The 17,879-nt window shown below is 39.5% G+C and overlaps 1 protein-coding gene across 1 annotated transcript in view; it reads right to left on the bottom strand.

The window, feature by feature from the left end:
- tbkbp1 (TBK1 binding protein 1) overlaps positions 1–17,555 on the bottom strand; it is a 35,995-nt gene extending 18,440 nt beyond the window's left edge. The window contains exons 1-5 of the mRNA XM_067576251.1: positions 16,119–17,555; positions 10,331–10,456; positions 6,062–6,166; positions 2,423–2,570; positions 448–650 (exon numbers count right to left, since the gene is read on the bottom strand). Of these exons, the coding sequence (XP_067432352.1) occupies positions 448–650; positions 2,423–2,570; positions 6,062–6,166; positions 10,331–10,456; positions 16,119–16,361 (825 nt within the window). The 5' untranslated portion in view covers positions 16,362–17,555. The remainder of the gene's footprint in view (positions 1–447; positions 651–2,422; positions 2,571–6,061; positions 6,167–10,330; positions 10,457–16,118) is intronic.
- Positions 17,556–17,879: the final 324 nt, after the last annotated feature.

Raw genomic sequence — 17,879 nt, 5'->3', positions numbered from 1 at the left:
ATTTAAAAGACACAGTGATACATTGTCAAAGCACAGTATTTTCAACCTTCACATGACCAACTCTGCAATCATATAACCGCCTAGAGTTGTCCGATGACATGAACGCTCACAAGTTGTAAACAACTCTAACCCCCTCTCTACCATCCATCCTATATGACGTGAGCATTGCCTTGACCATATTGCAGAAATAAATCATTTTAAAAAGGTTATAATTGAAAGTAATCTGGGGTTTTGCAGAATCGATCAATATCAACTTCCAGGCATCAGGTTTGACATTGATAAGTCTCTGATTACTTCTCACAAATCAATCAGACAATTTAAGGAATGCATCATGAGAAAGTATTGGGGTGAGCTGTTTCTCTGACAGTGTCCTTGACATAATTTAAATTCTCCCAATGCAGCAAACTCCTCCCATGTGACAACAGACTAAAACAAACTAACACTGACCCTCTCCCTCTGGCTGTTCTGCAGCTGTCTCATCTCCTCCTTCAGTCTCTCGCACTCAGCCTTCAGCTCCTCTTCCCGCTGACACGCCCCTTGGGCCTCGTGCCGCGCCCCCTCTAGCTCCGCCTCCAGCTGCTGCAGCTTTAAATCCGACAAGGCGTCAAGGCTGCGGGAGCTTTGAAGGGTCAGGCCTGGACAGTCCAGCACTTGAGGGGACGGGTGGTGGGGGGAGGCGGGGAGACAGAGAGAGAGTTGAAAAGGAGAGAGAGAGAGAAAATGTAGAGACAAAACACAACATTTTCATTGCTTTTTCTCCCTGACTGATGCAGTCTTCTTCCGTCCGCAGCTGTTGTACAATAGATGAGTATAACAGAGTAAAAAAGCTGACTTTTTCCAAGGGCAGCGTCTTTCAGCGTGTACCTGGGTGATGTGATCAGCGTGGGCATGTTAGTGATTCAGCTCCGCTCACACAGACTCAGTCCTTGAGCCAGAAGACACTGTAACAGCGCATCACTATCATCTTGTATCCCGGCTCCTCCTGCCTCCTCACCACCAGCACCCTCGTATGTATTCACAGGTGCAAACATACTGTTCTGCGAGGCACCGCGAGGCTTTTTCCTCACATCACATGCACTCTCATACATATGCAAACAGCAATTAATCAAAACTTTACATCTCTAACTTGCAAACTCTGACTGCACAACACAAATTTAAGGAACAAAACAGCTCATGCATATGTTTTTAAATGAGATGGTTTCGATGCAAAATCATACATCCTCTTTATCAAAGTATGCCCGCAGAAGAGGCATCTGTTGAGGTGGTGGTGACACATTTCTTCCTTTTTTCCATCATCCACCCACATCGTTGAAGAGGGCAGAGTTGAGCAACTGCAGCTGAAGTTTAACAGAATCTCTACAGCAGTAGTGGACTCCATATTATAGCTTGAATTCAGCTCTGCACACTCAGAATGAGAGAATCTGCTGACTTTGCAGAGTTAGGAATTTATTCACATGCTTTCTCTCTCGATAATACAGTAAAAGAAGTGACCTGCTTTGTTTTAAGCCTCGAAACTTTTCATTTATGATACAGGAGGTAATTTGCATTTTGACAAGTCAAATTATCCCACAGGTTTTCTAACATTTGGTAATGCAGACTACTCACAGTAGAGATCACTCAGCAGTACAGATGGAAGCAACAGGCTGAATAATACAGAGAATTTCTCAAATTTACAGTCTCAGCCGCTCCACTCGAAATTGTTTTTGAAGCCAGGATGATTGAATTTCAATCGCTAGCACCCGCATGCTGTAGATAGGTCTCTTTTTCTGTGACTGTGACTGAGGAGTAGGAACAAAATGTCCACGCTGATTCTCCCCAACAGCCCGAGCATTAACCTGACCTCAATTAAAATGCTTTTCAGACAGATTTTTGGATTTGGTTAAAGACCGAGTAACAGAGAGATGATGAGAAGTGATTAACAGAGATAACCGGGGTCCAGGCTTTTTAAAAAACGCATTTATGGTCAACGGAGATCAGTGTGTTTACCAAATGTTAAACTGTCTAATTATACAGTAATTATTATAATTTAACAATTGACAAATTATCTGAAATACAGCATTTATTTTAAAGGATATAGCTGCTGATTTTCTGTTTTTCTTATTGTCAAACAAAATCTCATATGCAGAGCCAAACCAACAATAAATTGATCTACTTACAAGTATTGTGTGTGTGTATAATAATAGTTAATAGTTTTTGGACAACAGTGGAGGTCTGCAGCACAGAGGAATAAGATATATCAGGCTTTGGATACACACATAATACTTAAATAGATCAATTCATTGTTGCTTTGGCTCTGCACATGAGATTTGTTGACAATAAAAAAAATATAGAAAATTGCCACCTATATCCTTTAAAGTTAGATTATATAAGAGATTCGGGTGCCAGCTAAAGGAAGTTGTTGTGAGATCTGACAGTCACTTACTGTGTGCGTCTGGGCCGGCGTGGAGCTGCAGGTATTGCATGTCTTTGCTGTGCAGCTGCATGTTGATTTTCTGCAGAGAGTTGTCCCTCTGCCTCAGAGCGGACTCCAGGCTGAGGATACGCTCGACGTGCTTCTCCACCAGACTGGTCTGAAATCACACACACACACACACACACACACACACGCAACGTTTTCAGTGTTTTATTTGAAGTATAAAGGATACAAGTATTTATATCCTTTGATTGTTTCTGCCACATAGCCGGGCTGCCTCTTACAGGTAAGATAGAAGTAAATTCTTTCTCTTTTTTGTTGAGTCTAATGAACTAACAGTCCATTTGTGTGTCCAACGATGCTAAATATCTGTATCACTAATCTATGTTCATATCCCAGCACATCAGTTGATCAGAAAAAGCTAAATTCATGCACAGGCTTCATCTACTTGACTTTCATCTACAAAAAACAAGTTTGGGGATTTTACAGAGTAGATCGTGAGAGATATTAAACCATCTTGACATCACGTGGGAATGTTTGTACATAATAACATCTCTTGGTAACGCGTCTCTGACAGCAGCAGCTCACGCAAACACATAGTTGTTTACATGGTGGTTTAAGAAGACAGGGATGATTCATTTCGATGTTGTTGTTCATCTGCTGCGCTGATGCTGATCGATCAGGACAGATCAACGCCAGTGTTCATGCATTTTTCATTGATTTCGGCAGGTTGACAACCAGTAGGGGAAAAGGGTGGAGAATAATTTTCATTTTTTATATTGCTTTTTTAAAGTCTTTTGATATAAATGCATAAGAGAGAGCAAAAAAATCTAATAAAAAGGAAAAGCAGGAACATGCACACACACACAAACACAATCATATATGCAGTATATAGAAACATTATGCAGATTAGTGAGTGAGTGCGAAGCTGGAAGGGTAAAGGTCAATGAGGCACAGTAGGCAGATGGAGCCGCATTAATGATGGCAGCCACAACTTCAGGTGACATTGACACTGTGTCAGTCCTCGGCAGGTGGCTGTTCTGACATATTTGGCGCAACTCGACCCTTAATCACTCCGACCACATAAAACTGCTGAGGCTGCTCGGCATAGGCTGCTCAATGGACTTCACTCTCATATGAGATGGTTTATTATCACAGAGGGGATCTGGGAAAGACCAGCCAGCCAATCTGTTCAGTTGGAAGCTTCTACATGGGTCCGGATTGGCTTTGATTTGTAACTAGTTACAGAAATTTGTCCAAAAATGTGATTCTCAGTGTTTGAAAAATGTATACCATCTGCCAAAAAAAAATTTGTTACAGGATAAAGTTACAGTAGGAGCTAGTTTTAGTATGTAAGCAGTATTTAAATAATAGGAACTTGCAGAATAATGGACTAAAACAATCAAAACAAACTGCAAATTGAAACCTTTTTTTGTCTTTTTGAAATCTTTTGGCAACAATCTTTGTACTTTTGCAGTGCAGCAGCACAAAACAGCTCAATCAAGTGTGTGTTTTTGTCACTCAATGACTCTAAAAGGACTCCTCTGTCTTAAGGACTCCAGTCAAGGTAAGAAGTAATGAAAAAAGTTTTCTCAGAAGGCAAATACTCTGAAATGAGCAGCAAAGTCTGAAGTGCACAATCAAAGTGACCCAAAGCATTTTCTTACACATCCCATCAGGATGACAGATGTAAAAGCGATGTGAGGAGGGACAAACAAATTCAAATTTGGACTTGTCCTATAAAAGTCATGATTTAGTAGAGGTACTCTAGTGATTTAGTATTGTACTGCCATAAAGTTAAGAGACTTGATTTAACAAAGAATGTTCAAAAATTGAAGCAGCAGGGTCTGACATATCCTGTTCTTTTTTTTTTTTGTCGCTACTATGAGTGAAGCTTCAGTAACACTTCCCATAATGCAACTTGCATTAGACCCTTGATAACATCATCAAAGGTCTTTTCTCTGACTTAACAAAGCTCCATTCAGAGCTACAGAATATACAAATGTCTTCACAGGCTGAGTTTTACTCCTCATGACGAGTAAACTAAGCTTCATGTATAAAATCTGTGGAGTGCTGCTTTAAAAGATAAGGATGTAATTTTCTATATTTTTCTTATTGTCAACAAATCTCATGTGCAGAGCCAAACCAACAATGAACTGATCTACTTACTTACTTATTTACTTGTTGAGCAAGTTACTTGAAAATTTAAATTAATCAATCACTGACTACACATTACTCATTGTAAAAACAACTACATTACCTTCCTTATTATCAGTTACTCAGAAGCAAAAGTGATGCATTAGATTACTTATTACTTTATTGTTGCTCCACCAAAGTTGCCTTTAAACAACTCAAAATACTCCACGTCATATCAGAGTTACTATAAATACCGCATGCTGCATCTTTTGTATTCAATACATGTCAAAATAGAAAATGAGAGATTTGTGGTTTAACAAGCAGGATGGATACAGTTTGGAAGGATTTACGGACCATCCAGCAGCTAGCGTTAGCGTAGCCTCAGTGACTGCACACAGAACTTCAGAGGTCCCGACCTCAGCTGCACAATTTAGGAGTTGTGTCTAGATGGCAACCCCTAGATTTGCAAAACCCTTGTGAGCTGCTTCAAAATACCCTTGTCTGGCTGTTTTATGATGTGACAACGCTAAGTATAACGTCTGGTTAGGTTTAGGCACAAAAACAACTTGGTTAGGGTTCAGGAAAGATCATTGTTTAGATTAAAATGATCACTTGGAACATGGTGTGAGTTAAAGTTATTACTTCCTTACAAATATGACGAGAGTTTTCACAGTAGAGTTGCCATCTAGACATGACCTTTAGGGTAAGTAGAGCGTCAGGTGACTCCTGAATGTGGGCGTACCTTAGCAAGCCAGCTAAGAAACTTTGGAGTTACTGTGAGTCACATTTCTCCTCCTACAGAGCATCTGTCAACTGAACGCACAGATTAGTAACTGTAATCCCATACACTACTGAAAAAAAGTAATTACTTTGTAATGCATTACTGTCCAACACTGCTTCTAAATGGATCAATTCATTGTTAGTTTGGCTCTGCACAAATACAGAAAATCTCCAGCCTCATCCTTTAAATAGTAAACCTGCATTCAAGCCTTTGTGACAGGAAGTTCTCTTCTTTTGTCCTCACCAGCTGTTTGGTGTCTGACCCAGACTTTTAACCTCCTTGTGGAAGAGGAGGCTCATTAGAAGAATTACTCATTCAGAGGACAAACACAATGTCAGAAAAACAGGCAGGGATGCAATTAGCATTCTTTCCCATCACACCACCCCCAGTGCGCAGCGTTGTGTGTGAGAAGCATACTGTATTTAATTTGAAAGCAGGTTATGAGCACGTGATTTAAAGAGCCATGTAGAAATATTAATGTTGACGGATGTTCGCACTATATGGCCGAAAGTATGCGGACACCTGCAGATTCACTCGTGTTACACAGAAAAGTATTGGTTCACATACTGAATTCAATCTAAACATGTTTTGATGCCAACCGCGCCACGTTTTACATTTCATATACATCTCTCATCAGCTGAGTTTGAATATGTATATGAATTGATATATAGGCCATATGGCTCACATGTAAAGCTACTGTAAAATATCGAATACACAGCGCAGTGATCTACCATCTTGTCGAGATCCCTCTGGAGGTTGCTCTTCTCCATGTGAATCTTCTCGTAGGCCTGGATCACATCCTCCAGCTGCTCCTCTCTCTCCTTTCTCTTCTGGAGCTGAAGCGAGGGGAAACAGAGAAAGAGAAGCTGAGGCTTGACATACATTTACTTTTTTTTTTTTTTCTCCACTTTTTTTTTTGTCAGTTTTCAAACTTCCTCACAAAGACACACAGAGAGAGAGAGAGGCGGGGAAAGAAAAAAAAAAAAAAAACGCACGAAAAACCTCCATTGTGAAAGTCATCAAATGTGTCTCTTAAGAAAGTGTTGTGTAACCAAGCAAATTTAGGACAGTAAAATTCTGACACCTCAGCACGTACATAGCAACGCCTCCCTCATCTTGACAAAGGGATAAATCATAATGTTCAACACTATAAGAAAGAAAAAAAATAAAGAATTTCTTGATGTCTTACTGATTTATTCTCCTCACAATGTGGAATAATGAGCGGGTGAATGTCACTGGATGCCATAATCATATACTGTTTGACAGATCTGAGGAAAGTTGACATGCAGCAAGTTTGAGTGCATAACTTAGAAATAAGGAGGAGATTTTTCAAAGCAGACGAGGATACAGAAGATTTTTAATGGAGAATATGGTCACTTTAGACAACCGGGAGAATGAGAGTGGGAGCAGCAGCAAGGGAGTGAGATAAACAAAGAGAACCGGCGAGGAAAAAGAACTACGTATATGTCGCTGCTGTGCGCGGGAGCAGCGAGGTCTATTCAGCTGTGTCTATGGTAACATATGCTGTAGAAAAGTGGCACCAAGGTGGGGACGGCTCGTCAACAGCATCGTGACTGAGGAAGATTACTCACATTTGTATAAAAGGATGCGCACACACAAGAAGATTTAAAAAAACAACAAAAAAACATCTAAATTGTGAAGATGTTCTCATTATCACCTTTTAAATTTCCACTCCGGTCTTGATAATGTTCGTGGGATTGGTTTGTTGTGTTAAATGGCCTCTAAGGTTCAAAGCTGTCTGGGTTTTGTTCTAGTTTGTTGGAGAGTATTTTTAATCCAATTAGTCTTTTTCAAACAGAACCACATGACAGAGCATGGCTTTCCCACCTTCTCCGCAGTGTAATGATGCATCTGTGAAGGTTGCATCATTTTAAATGCATCAGAGAGGAGGGAGAGAGACAGGGAGGATCGCTAAAACAGAACAATTTTAAGGATAATTCTGGTTCAAATCACTTATAAAACCACAACTATGCTGATTATATGAGTCAGATTTTAACCAAGAAACTGAATCTTTACCACAGACAGATAAAATCTGTTATTTCCCGTTAACATTACATTTTTCTTGCAAATAAGTCTGACTAACCTGGGGGTTGCTTCTAATGAGAATATGTAAATCTTGAAAGAAGAAATAACACAACCTTCCTGATAGGAATAAAAAGTTGAATTTATAAGTAATAAAACATTTGCTCCATTCAACACACACACATTCAAGGGTTTTGCTGCTACAGGTGTACTTGGTCTGCTAAGACGGCTAATGATGCTAAAGTTAGCAAAGTTTAGATAGCTATTGCTGTGAAAGTGACTTTTCTGAGTCAGTTTGCTGACTTTATGACTTGTCTGTTATTATTTCTCTCCATGTTGGTCAGTCAGTCAGTCAGTCATGTCAGTTTTGGCATTTATCATTTTAATAATATTCTTTGAAGTACCTAGCTAGGAACTACGGATGAAAATTAGCCTTAAAAGCTAACTCTAGTTCATTTACAGTTTTTCTCTTTCTGTTACAATGAGAATAGCACAATCCCTGAGACAAATAAACAAATAAAACCAAACAAAATCATTATCCTGCAGTTCTCATTCGTGGCCACATTAGCAAGTAGTCTGCTGACTTCATTTGAGTGATGTTGCTGCATTTTCCTCCAAGTAGAGGTCCTTTACTAGGAAGGCATTGGGCCTGGTTGAAATTACATTTAATCAATCAGGTAGAGTCTCGGGTCTGTGTGTAAATATATGTAATACCCGAGTGGATCCAAGCTCCATCAGCTCTGATCGCATAGTGCGTCATGATCGTCGCAGGAGAAAAATGTGTTTTCAGAGGCGAGACGAGGAGTGTGAACTGTGAAATGTGGGGAAACATGACGTGTTCTGCTGCTCGTTAGCTGTTGGAGCAACAGCGTCGGTGTGCTCTCTATTTGAGTTTGATCATGTAGACTGTATTTTGATCTAATTATTCATTCGAATTAATCATTCTAATTATCCTTTGGATGAGCTTTGATTGTCTTCGGGTCCATTTCAGATCAGGTCTATAATTTTGATCCTGTGAAGACCTAAAGTTCCTATTCCTTTATTATTCCTTCAGTTGGATGTTTGAGCTTCACTGTGCAGAATGATACGTGTGCAGAGTTTGGGTAAAGTTTCTCTGTTCTCACCTTAAATCTGTGATTAAGATGTGTACTTAGGAGTATGATTTGTGACATCACAACTAGTTTGGATCAATCGTGGGACAGTATACCATTTACACAAGTGTGACATGGAAACTTGCAAAGCCTGCAGTGCACAAACACTGAGAATGGACTTAACAGTGAAGTATTCAGCATCTTTTCATGTCCATTTTAAGGATTTTTTAAAAAGATAACTGAACATTTTTCACGAGAAAACATGTCAGACACAATTTATTATTCCAAGCTTATGGTTTTTATATGTTCTAAAACAGGTCTGGAGGACGTCTTTAAAGTTATTTCCATCTGTGTTGCCTTTAATTGAATAGACGGCACCAATTAAAGCAAATAAAGTCATCATGGCCTCATGGTTTCTTCTTCTTCTCTCTGTGCATGTGTTAACTTTAATTTAGGAATATGCAACATGTAAGCACAAAACATAAAATAATATGTATAAAATTCAAGGCATGGCCTGAAGATCAACTAATAAAGCACTTTAGGTTCCTTATCATATCGGTTGGTATTGTGCTTTTTGTGGTGCTTATTCATTTATGGCCTGACCTTTCGGGGGTCGTGTTTTGTCAGTCTTACCTTGGTTGAATCAGGTAGGATGTGAGGAGTAACTGCACAGGTGATATTTAATGCACCTTCTATATGAAAAACATTGACAGCATTTTCCATTCCACATGCACTGTGACCTTTCTCTAATTCCTCTCAGACCTTCTTTGACAGAAAATATGTCACTTTTCTCTACTTCTCATTGATAACTAAAAGCCACAGTGTTATAAAAGGAAGAAGGTGTGTGTGTGTGTGTGTGTGTGTGTGTGTGTGTGTGTGTGGGTGGGTGGTGGTGGGGGGGGGGACGGTCCCAATAGAGCATGCTCAGTGAGCTGTGGCACATTTCATCACTCTGAATGCCCGCTGTCAGACCCCATGTGACCTTGTGTATATCCCACGCTAATCATTTCTGCTGCTCCCATCAACCATTTCCTTCCTCTTTTTTTTTTTGCTCTCTAGCTGTTTTTTTTTATTTTTTTACCGCTGCCGCTACCAGTTTTACCGCTGCCTTCCTGTGCCAGTCGTTTCTCATTTCTCTTTCCCCCAAGCTCTCTTTCTCACATGTCGTAGAAATAGCAGAGTTAAAAGCAAAGGGAATGAATAGTCCAAACACATTACAGGCGCTGCCGTTCACCTTTCTCATTCCAGCTCACTTTTGGATGGGAGTAAAACTCAAATATACAACAGAGAAGTAGTAAAGTGATTCTTAGCATGCATACACCTTGTTTTTATATTTTAAAACACCTTATAGATGTGTTAATAGCAATTAATTTAAAGATGTGCTACCTAAAAATACTGTACACTGCAAGATGTGTGAAACCCCCCCCATATATTTTTATTTTAAGGCGTACACATTCAGCAAAATCTTGGCCAGGTTCAGTCTCAATTATATACCGCGTCTCAAAAATAGAACACTAGCGTGGAAATCCCATGTCACAGTGTCCCTTGGACAGTTTCTTAAAAACACCCAATCTCAGTAATTTTTGCTTGGACGGCAGCTTTAGTGCTTAATTAGTTCTGGACATCTTTCAGCGTATGTCCACGAGGGTTGGCCTCAATTCACTTTTGATTTAATTAATTCACATGCAGGGAGGGATTTCTGCAGAATTCAAGCACTGAGAAAAAAAACCCCCCTTTGGTGTGATAAGAGTTTTATTCAATCCAGTTTATTAAAAAAAAAAAAAAAGACTATAAGTGAGTTTCCTCTATCCAATCCCTCCCTCTACTTTCCTTTTTTTTTTCCTTCTCTCATCTCTCTTTTCTTACCTCGTGGGTCAGGATGTTGACTCTCTGCTGCAGGTTGCCGTTTTCTGAGTGCAGCAGCGCCGTCTCCTTGCTCTCGAAGGAGCAGTATGAGTTTGTGTCTTCCCCAAATTCGCTGATCATGGGGAACTGCAGAAACAACGAGAAGAACATTACTGAAACATAATATATGTATACCGTTACTAAGATAAAGCAAAGTCAGTGCACCTCTTTGCTTATTTATATTTCTTATTTTTGTTTGTTTGCTTATATTCCCCTTTTTTCCTGCTGATGATTTCACACTGGGATCATTAAAAATTCATTTTGCATCATCTGCAACTTCTGTTTGGCCCAGATATCACTCAGAGGATCATGGTGTTTTAACTAATATCATGTGTTTTTTCTTCCTTTTCCTTGAACTAGATTTTATTTTTCAGCTCTCCTAAACTAATCTATTGAATTTATATAGCGAGTACAATGAAATCTGGGGAGGGACCGAGCTTCAGCTGCTGTTTGTTAGTGCATCTATCAGCTGTTCTGTTCGTCCATCTGTCTGTATTTGTTGACGCGGCTCTGGAGAATAGTACTTACACGCTGTTTCAACATTGCATTGGTCTAATGGAAGGTGCTGCAGTGTCCAAGTTATTATTTTTATGTCAACCATGATATCTCAGACGCTGCTCATCAGATTTTTCACAAACTGTAGTCTCATCCCTCCACTGTCATTCTCAAAATCACTCCGATCAGCCAAAAGGGGGCGCTATTTTTTAATCAACTGTACAACCTGCAAATGATTTGAAATGCTGCAGATTGGATTTCATGGAGGATATTGACTTTGATTCACAATATGTTGGATTACATTTTGATATATTTAGTTCAATGAATGGATTAAAATTGTACTTACATCGGGCAAATGGAGGCACTTCAATGTTTAAGTCTTAGTATTATTTATTTCCATTTCTCTCACACTTTTAACATAAGGCTGCTGATATTCTACATTTTTGTTGTAGTTGACAAATCCCATGAAAAGACCATCTCTCAACACTTCCCTACCTGGTCTAGTGGTCTGTGGCCACTACTGAAGACGTAAATCTTTAAAAGAGGGTCAAAAATATATAGTTTCATTTAAAAAAAAAAAAAGTCTTAGTAATTTCCTAAAACTGCTTAACTCTGTGGTTTTTTAGCAAACGTTACTCAAACAGGAGTAAATAGTGTATTTGTTGGGGACTGTTTTCATGGCGGATTAATACGCATTTGGTGCTCTAGTGAGTGTTTCAGGTAGCAAGATGGTGTTTATGGGATTGACTCAAAATAAAATATAGTGTGTGTTCTGATAATCTATTCATCGTTTCAGTCATTTATCAAACAAAAATGCAATTTTTTCTGGTTCCAGCTTCTCAAATATGAGGATTTGCTGCTTGTTTTTATCATCAATGATAAATTAAATATTTTTTGGTTTTGGATGGTTGGTTGGTTAAAAAAAAAAAAAAGCAACTTTAGGACTTAAGGAATCACTTTGGGCTCTGGGAGGTTGTTGTGCCTGTTTTTCCGCTTCCTTCTGATGTTCATGAATTAAGTAGTTAATCAATTAATCAAGAAAATAATTGGCAGATTAATTGATTAGTTTCAGACTTACTGTTTTTAACAGTTTAGTTAAAAGTTTATAGTTTTTTAATAACAACTGAGCTCTACAGCACAGAGGAAGTAGGTTTATCAGGCTTTAGCTTCACACTCAATACTTGTAAATAGGATCAATCATTGTTGATTCTGGTCTATGGGATTTGTTGACAATAAGAAAAATATAGAATATTAACAACATTATCCTTTAAGAAACATGTTTCCATGTTATTCCATGTTATATCTGCTAGAACTCATCACTCATGAAATATTTACTGTTTACTATACAGGAAGCAGAGGTGTACAAATGATGTGACAGCATTTCATGAAAACATGTAAAATGTGCAGAAATAATTTCATTATATGCAGCTACGGTTATACAGATATGACTGATTACGTAATCCTGTAGAATATGCGTTAATGAGCTTGTTGTTTTACTATGAAGTAAGCACTTTGACTAGTTACAGAAGAATTAAAATGTTGCAGTGCTAAACTGTTGTTAATTAGCAGATTCCTGTGATAAAAACACATGAGACAAGTTATATAACTGGATGCGGTTCAACCTAAATGAACACGCTTACATTTAAAAATGTCTGCAATAAGAAGGGAGGGCTTTTAATTTTCTGTGTGAAGTCATTGCCGCTGATGTAATGTCTATTTGAGGAGCAAACAACCCTTTTCCATTTAGCAGAACACCTTTCTCTGCTCAGTTTAACAGTAAATGTTCGCAACATGGCCAAACTCCCCCCAGGAGACCCGAGAGTTCTCACTCTAAGCCGGAGAACAACCTCGATTCAACCCATGTTCAAAGCAACCGGAAGCACTTCCATCTGCATCATTACAGCAGCTGCGTGCATCTTGTATTTAGAGAAAAGCCTGCAGCAACACTTATCTTGCTTTAAAAAGGAAAAAAAGGCTAAAAAAAAAGTTAATAATCCAGAATTTTGCAGCTGGTAAATAGGTCACTCTACATGGAGATTTAGTAATTCCAGGAGTCAATATTGTGATGGCTGTATTGTTTTGATTGATTATCCGAATCTGAAAAAAAGGCACATGCTGTATGTACAAAGGTACTGATGTGACAACTCCTACTCCAAACAGCCAACATCTGCACCTGCTCTCCGAAAATCAACACCTGCCTCTCTGGGAATGGGTCCTGAGCAAACTGCCGTTTGTGAGTAAGTCAACAGCGATGCGGCAGCCTGCAGGTTTCAGGAACAGCTGCTCCCTAAAAGGATGCAGGATATCTGCAGACACATACTGTATGTCAAGAGAGGAACGATAAAGTCAAACGGCAACCTGGACTAATTTCCATCCAACAGTCCTAAAACACCTTTCTGATTCCAACAAGTACATAGAAATACATTAAAAACATGAGCAGTAAGCGTGAGTTTTGACGTCATTCCCTTAGTATCAAAGCTTTCCAGAGCAACCATTTCCACAGATGTTCAACTCTAACATCACAGAAGATTCAAAGTTTCAGTTTCCCAACCAACAGTATCCCTAGTAAGACCATAATGTTTCAACAACTCACATCTTTTTGGGATTGTGTCCTTCAGCATTTCAAGTTCAGCAGCTTCTTTGATAACTTTTTGTCATTGGAAATATTTCGTTCTCTCTACTCCCAGACAAAAAAAAAGCACTAAGCTACTGATACTTCTCTCTCCACATGTTGTAAACAGTACAGCTTGTTGAAAAATCCTGAAGTACCTGCAGTAAAACCAGGCAACACAAAGCTGAGGGATAAATGGGTATATTACAGCTTCTTCACCGTACAATTGCTAGAATAAGTAGAGCACCACAGGGTAATGATAATAAGAAGAATATCCAGGCGTGTTTTTCTTAATCCTTCCTTTGTTCCTAATTTCGGCAATTCATCCCTCCCTTTACTCCCTCATCTCTCTTCCTGTTCCGTGTCTTTCTGATACATCCTTCCGCCCGTTTAGCTCTCTCTCTCTCTCTCTCCACTTCTCTTTTCACTTTTCTTCACTTTCTGTCCTCCCACGCTATTCCTCACTCACCCTACCTTCCCCCCCGTTGGCCCAGCTACTGCTAGAGAGGTGGATTTCTGCCTCAACAGCTTTCTCATCCGACCGACAAGCTGTTTAGATTCCCACCACCCAACTTAAAGGCCTGGCTATAAAGAAAAGCTGAGATTCTTGGGTGATCCGGGTAGACTCAGACTTTATTTTCTGTTCTATTCTCTAAGAAAAACAACTAAACATGCAGAGCCGTATGCACATTTCCCGATACCTGAACTCTCATGACCTACAGTACGAGCCCTTATGAACTCTCTGCTCAGCCCTTTGACATGTCACCATTCTTAATATTCTGTAGACATTTCCCTGCTGACTCCCGATCGATTTCACCAATAATCTTTATGTATATTGACCCAATTAATCAAACCAATATTGACAGTAGTAAGATAGAATCAGTGAATAAGCCGGATTCTGGGTAAAAAATATATTTACAAATTGTATGTTGTGGGAGTCCTTGAATTAACTCTAACACCCCACTACTCAACAATCAATACCCCAAAACCTTTAAATAAATCAGTAACATTTGGACTACATGACCCAATTTACACCTTCTATTAATATGTGATCTGTATCCAGATATCCTGCCTAGTATCTCGAGGAATTACATCCATATTGGACCACACCTCACGATTTTTACATCCAGTTCCAACATTTGCTGCCAATGCAGGAAGTAGCGTGTCGTGCTGTATTCGTAGGGAGCCAGAAAGTGAGCCATGCCCTGCAACGTTGTGGTGTCGTGGAAATTGTCTGAAAACACTAAACACACATATAAAATAATACACAAAACATAAGGAGACAGAACACACAAAGATTTGCATCAGTTGGTCTCAACGAGCAAAAAGCAAACCCCGTTCTATTATAGTTGGAGAAGGAACAAAGAAATGATCTGTGATTGGTCAATGTATATTATCTTATGGATTATAGCCGATGACAAACAGTCGTGAGATATACTTGCATGCACATGTATGTTAACTAGGAACCACATCACCTAAAGACACAAATCAAGTCATATGTGGCCTTCGACCCCTCAACATGTCCTGTTTACTGCAAGACACAGTGTCGGCCTCCTAAGACACATTCCTTCTCTCAGGAACATGCACATATTAGCAAAGGAGAGAAGTAATGATTATCAGTACACGTCTCTGCACATTAAAATGAAATTACCTTTGCAGTAGTGTCTGTCTTTTCATTAACCGCAACCATAATCTTTTTTCTTCTAACTTTGACCGTACCATAATTGCCATGGGCAGATATTGTAGAGAGCAAGAATTTTAAAAATGCTGGCACTGGATGTAAAAAAAAAACAACAAAAAAAACATGGCACTGAACGTAATCTAAGGGTTTTGCAGAGTCATCTAATATTGACTTTGTTGTCTGGCGACAGGGCTGCAGGGTGTAAATGTACTCAGAATGCATTGTGATGGGAACGCTATTGGATCGGCTCGCGTAGAAATTCTGAATCTGAGCCAGTTGTAAATATCTATCTGTAAAATTTGGCCACTTTCTAAAGAAAATAATCCACCCAACAAGCTGAAAGGTGACCTATCTCCACATCTTCCTGCTATCACAAGCTGCCAAGAGAAAAAGCTGCAGCCAAGGCATCATTGGCAAAAATTTAAATAAGTAGATCCCATATAGCAGCATTGCTTCCCAGCAAGCAGATGCATATAATCAGATGTCACTGCCCAGATACCTGACAAGCTTGGTTGCTTAAAATCTACAGTTACACCAGCTCATGTGAGCTATTAATTCTGCTTTAGCAAGGGTTATAAAGATGTGCAAACCCCCTTTATATCCCTTTTACTACATGGCTACCAGGTCTCATACTTGTTAAAATTTCAGTGGGGTTCTGCCTAGATATAGTAGAAGAATTATCCACTTTTGGGATGTTTATCTTCCTCCCTCTGGTCCAGGATCAAAGCCCACTAAAGCTTTCTCTCCTTTCATCTTTGTGTACAATCTCACTGCCACAGTAAAAATGGAAAATTCTTAGGATGAGGGGACAGCTCGCTCCCCCTTTCCAATAAATCAACAAACCAGCCTTATCCTTGTTAGTACTGGAGACCCTCTGTCTGATACCAACAAGGACAAAAACACCTGTGATTTTCAAAAAAAAAAAAAAAAAAAAATCCAGCTATGAAGTGAAAATCCTTCACCTTGATCTCATAGATCTTGAGCTTCCTCTTGATACCGGTGTTCTCTCGCTCCAGGCAGGCCAGCCTCATCTTGATGTCCTGATAAGCTGTGATAAGGGCAATGTGGGAGGCTGAGTAGACATCATCGGGGGGCAGGGGCGAGGGACGCCACGCCACGCTGCCACAGCCATCCTCCTTAAGACCCCCTGCGTCGCCGCCTCCTCCCAGCAGCCCCAGCTCCCCTCCGCCGAACAGAGACTGCATCACTCAGAGCCTCAACCTGAGGACAGACACAGACAGTTATTTGCTCGTTAATTATTAAAACCGCCAGATTGTTTCCATTCAATTAAATGTACCAGCCAAAAATAACAGCATTTCATTATTCTAGCAGAGGCTGACTAACTATTGGTACAACTGCAGAAATGCTAAAAACATCAAGCAGGCAGCTACTCACAACTAACACGAGAGAACAAAGCAGTATTCAACCGAGACCGGTCGGATTGCTGGCACAGACAATGTAAAATATTTAAAAGCGAAATGGGTTCAGAGACAGACACGGGAAGAAGGAATGTCACTCCAGGTGAAATTTAACGATGACTCAGTGTTTTACCACGTCTGATGCTGTCAGATGTGCAGCAGGTACGATTATCCAGTTAGTTGCATTATCACACTGAATATGCACGTTTACATTTAAGCTTTACTGTGGTATCCTGGTTTTGATCATGTTTGGGATACAGTTACATTAAAAATGAAACCTGATTATACATGAATGTGAAGTTTTGTTCTGACTGAGCGTTTAGCAAACTTTAGTCAGTGCACAGACGCATGCAGCAGATGTAAATAGATCTAGCAGGGTAGCCATAAGTGTGACACAAGAATCGAAAATGTTTTAACTTTAACCTGAGGCTTTATGACTCCAATTCAGGAATGTACAGAAATATAAAAAAACAGGAAAAGGAGAAACTTCTGGAGGCGAATAACAGAAAGAACTGCAGTGGTAAGTTTTGAGATCAGAGATCAGCACACACAGTCGGTGTATATGTTGCTAGCTAGCTATAGGCCCCCCCCCCCCCCCAAAAAAAAAACAAACCACACAGATTACACAACTGTCTAGCACTGTGGATCCCAAATATTTTTAAACCACGACACTCCTCCATACAGATTTTTTAGGGCACTTAGCTTTCAGTGCACACTCAGATTTTAGGTCTCTGGAGGGCTGAGATGTATCAGTGTTTCTTTGAGCCTTGTTTCCAGCGGCACATTTTCCATCTGACGATTGCTATTTATTACTGTTGTGCACCTGAAAAACTCATAAGCAGGAAAGTGTGTTGCGTTACTATGACAACCTGCAACTCATTCACTTTGAGTGCAGAAAAACTGTATATTTAGCAGAGTTTTTAATATTGTGACTTTGATGTTTATTGATTATAGCTTCTGTTTGAGCATGTTGTTTTTCTTGTATGTTGTGAAGCATTAATAAAATATACGATGAAAAATGAAATATTGGACAAATTTTGCAGCACCCAGTTTGGAAACCATTCGTCAAACAGTCTAATTTTCACAAATAGTGAAAGGTGAAACATTTGAGCTCCATCTGAACACATCTTAAGATTATCCTGATTGACTGCAGCGGTGTAGACCTGTCTTTGACTCCTGCACATATAACAAATAATTTCTGGACTGAATACATTACCTCAGCAGCTGTATTTGTAATGGAAAACTTATCCTCTGCATCACCAGTGTCAGACTTTTACTTTCATTCCAACATGTGCTGTAGATTAT

The sequence above is a fragment of the Thunnus thynnus genome, chromosome 20 (assembly GCF_963924715.1).
Source record: "Thunnus thynnus chromosome 20, fThuThy2.1, whole genome shotgun sequence".
Taxonomy (NCBI): domain Eukaryota; kingdom Metazoa; phylum Chordata; class Actinopteri; order Scombriformes; family Scombridae; genus Thunnus; species Thunnus thynnus.
Note: the sequence above shows the minus strand (reverse complement) of the source record. Positions and strands in the feature narration are given on the sequence as shown.